Source organism: Ailuropoda melanoleuca, unplaced genomic scaffold (assembly GCF_002007445.2).
Source record: "Ailuropoda melanoleuca isolate Jingjing unplaced genomic scaffold, ASM200744v2 unplaced-scaffold68034, whole genome shotgun sequence".
Taxonomy (NCBI): Eukaryota; Metazoa; Chordata; class Mammalia; order Carnivora; family Ursidae; genus Ailuropoda; species Ailuropoda melanoleuca.
The window spans coordinates 1-1,483 of NW_023242764.1; the positions used below are offsets into that span (position 1 = coordinate 1).

General features: G+C 47.9%; 1 protein-coding gene across 1 annotated transcript; it reads left to right on the forward strand.

Annotated features, from left to right (window-relative positions):
• Positions 1–4: 4 nt before the first annotated feature.
• LOC117800314 (myosin heavy chain, skeletal muscle-like) lies at positions 5–1,477 on the forward strand (the record flags this gene model as incomplete). Its single annotated transcript, XM_034652848.1, has 1 exon — positions 5–1,477. A coding segment is annotated over one exon (1,473 nt), but the record flags the coding sequence as incomplete, so codon positions are not given.
• Between the last annotated feature and the right edge of the window lie 6 nt (positions 1,478–1,483).

Genomic DNA, 1,483 nt, shown 5'->3' on the forward strand with positions numbered 1-1,483 from the left:
ATCAAATGCCTTTGCAGCAGCTCTTGACAAAAAGCAGCGAAACTTTGACAAGGTCCTGGCAGAATGGAAGCAAAAGTATGAAGAAACCCAGGCAGAACTTGAGGCCTCCGTCAAGGAAGCAAGATCTCTAAGCACAGAGCTGTTCAAAATGAAAAACGCTTACGAGGAATCATTGGACCACCTTGAGACAATGAAGCGAGAAAACAAGAACTTGCAAAGTGAGATTACAGATCTAACGGAACAGATTGTGGAAAGCACCAAAACAATCCACGAACTTGAGAAGTCTAAAAAGCAGGTGGAGCAAGAAAGGACAGAAATGCAAAGTGCCCTGGAAGAAGCAGAGGCAGCCCTTGAGCACGAGGAAGCCAAAATCCTACGTGTTCAACTTGAATTAACTCAGGTGCGAGCGGATATTGACAGAAAGATTGCAGAGAAAGATGAGGAAATTGACCAGCTCAAGAGAAACTACGCCAGGGTGTTGGAGACCATGCAGACAGCGCTAGAATCTGAGATCCGGAGCAGGAATGAAGCTGTGCGGATTAAAAAGAAGATGGAAGGGGATCTGAATGAAATGGAGATCCAGCTTAGCCACGCAAACCGGCAAGCAGCAGAAGCTCAGAAGCACCTGAGGATTGTTCAAGGACAATACAAGGATGCACAATTGCAGTTAGATGATGCTCTCCGAGGCCAGGAAGATTTGAAAGAGCAGCTGGCGATGGTGGAACGCCGAAGCAGTTTATTCCAGGCTGAGATCGAGGAGTTGAGGGCTTCTCTGGAACAGACAGAAAGAGCCCGGAAAGTTGCTGAGCAAGAACTTATGGATGTTACTGAACGTGTACAGCTGCTCCACACCCAAAACACCAGCCTCATTAACACAAAGAAGAAGCTTGAAACAGACATCTCACAGCTACAAGGGGAGGTTGAGGATTCAACGAAGGATGCAAGAAATGCAGAGGAGAAGGCAAAGAAGGCCATTACTGATGCAGCCATGATGGCTGAAGAGTTAAAGAAAGAACAAGACACCAGCGCTCATCTTGAGAGGATGAAGAAGAACCTGGACCAGACGGTGAAGGACTTGCAGCTTCGGCTGGATGAAGCTGAGCAGCTAGCCCTGAAAGGTGGAAAGAAGCAGATTCAGAAGATGGAAGCTCGGATTCGCGAGCTAGAGGGTGAGGTTGATTTGGAGCAGAAGCGAGGTGCGGAAGCCATTAAGGGCGTGCGCAAATACGAAAGACGTGTGAAGGAATTGTCCTTCCAGGCTGAAGAAGATAGAAAGAATATACTAAGATTGACCGACCTGGTCGACAAACTTCAGCTCAAAGTGAAGTCTTACAAGAGGCAGGCAGAGGAGGCGGAGGAGCATTCCAATACTCACCTCACCAAGTGCAGAAAATACCAGCATGAGCTGGAAGAGGCAGAGGAGCGTGCAGACATTGCAGAGTCACAGGTCAATAAGCTGAGAGTCAAGACCCGTGAAGTTACC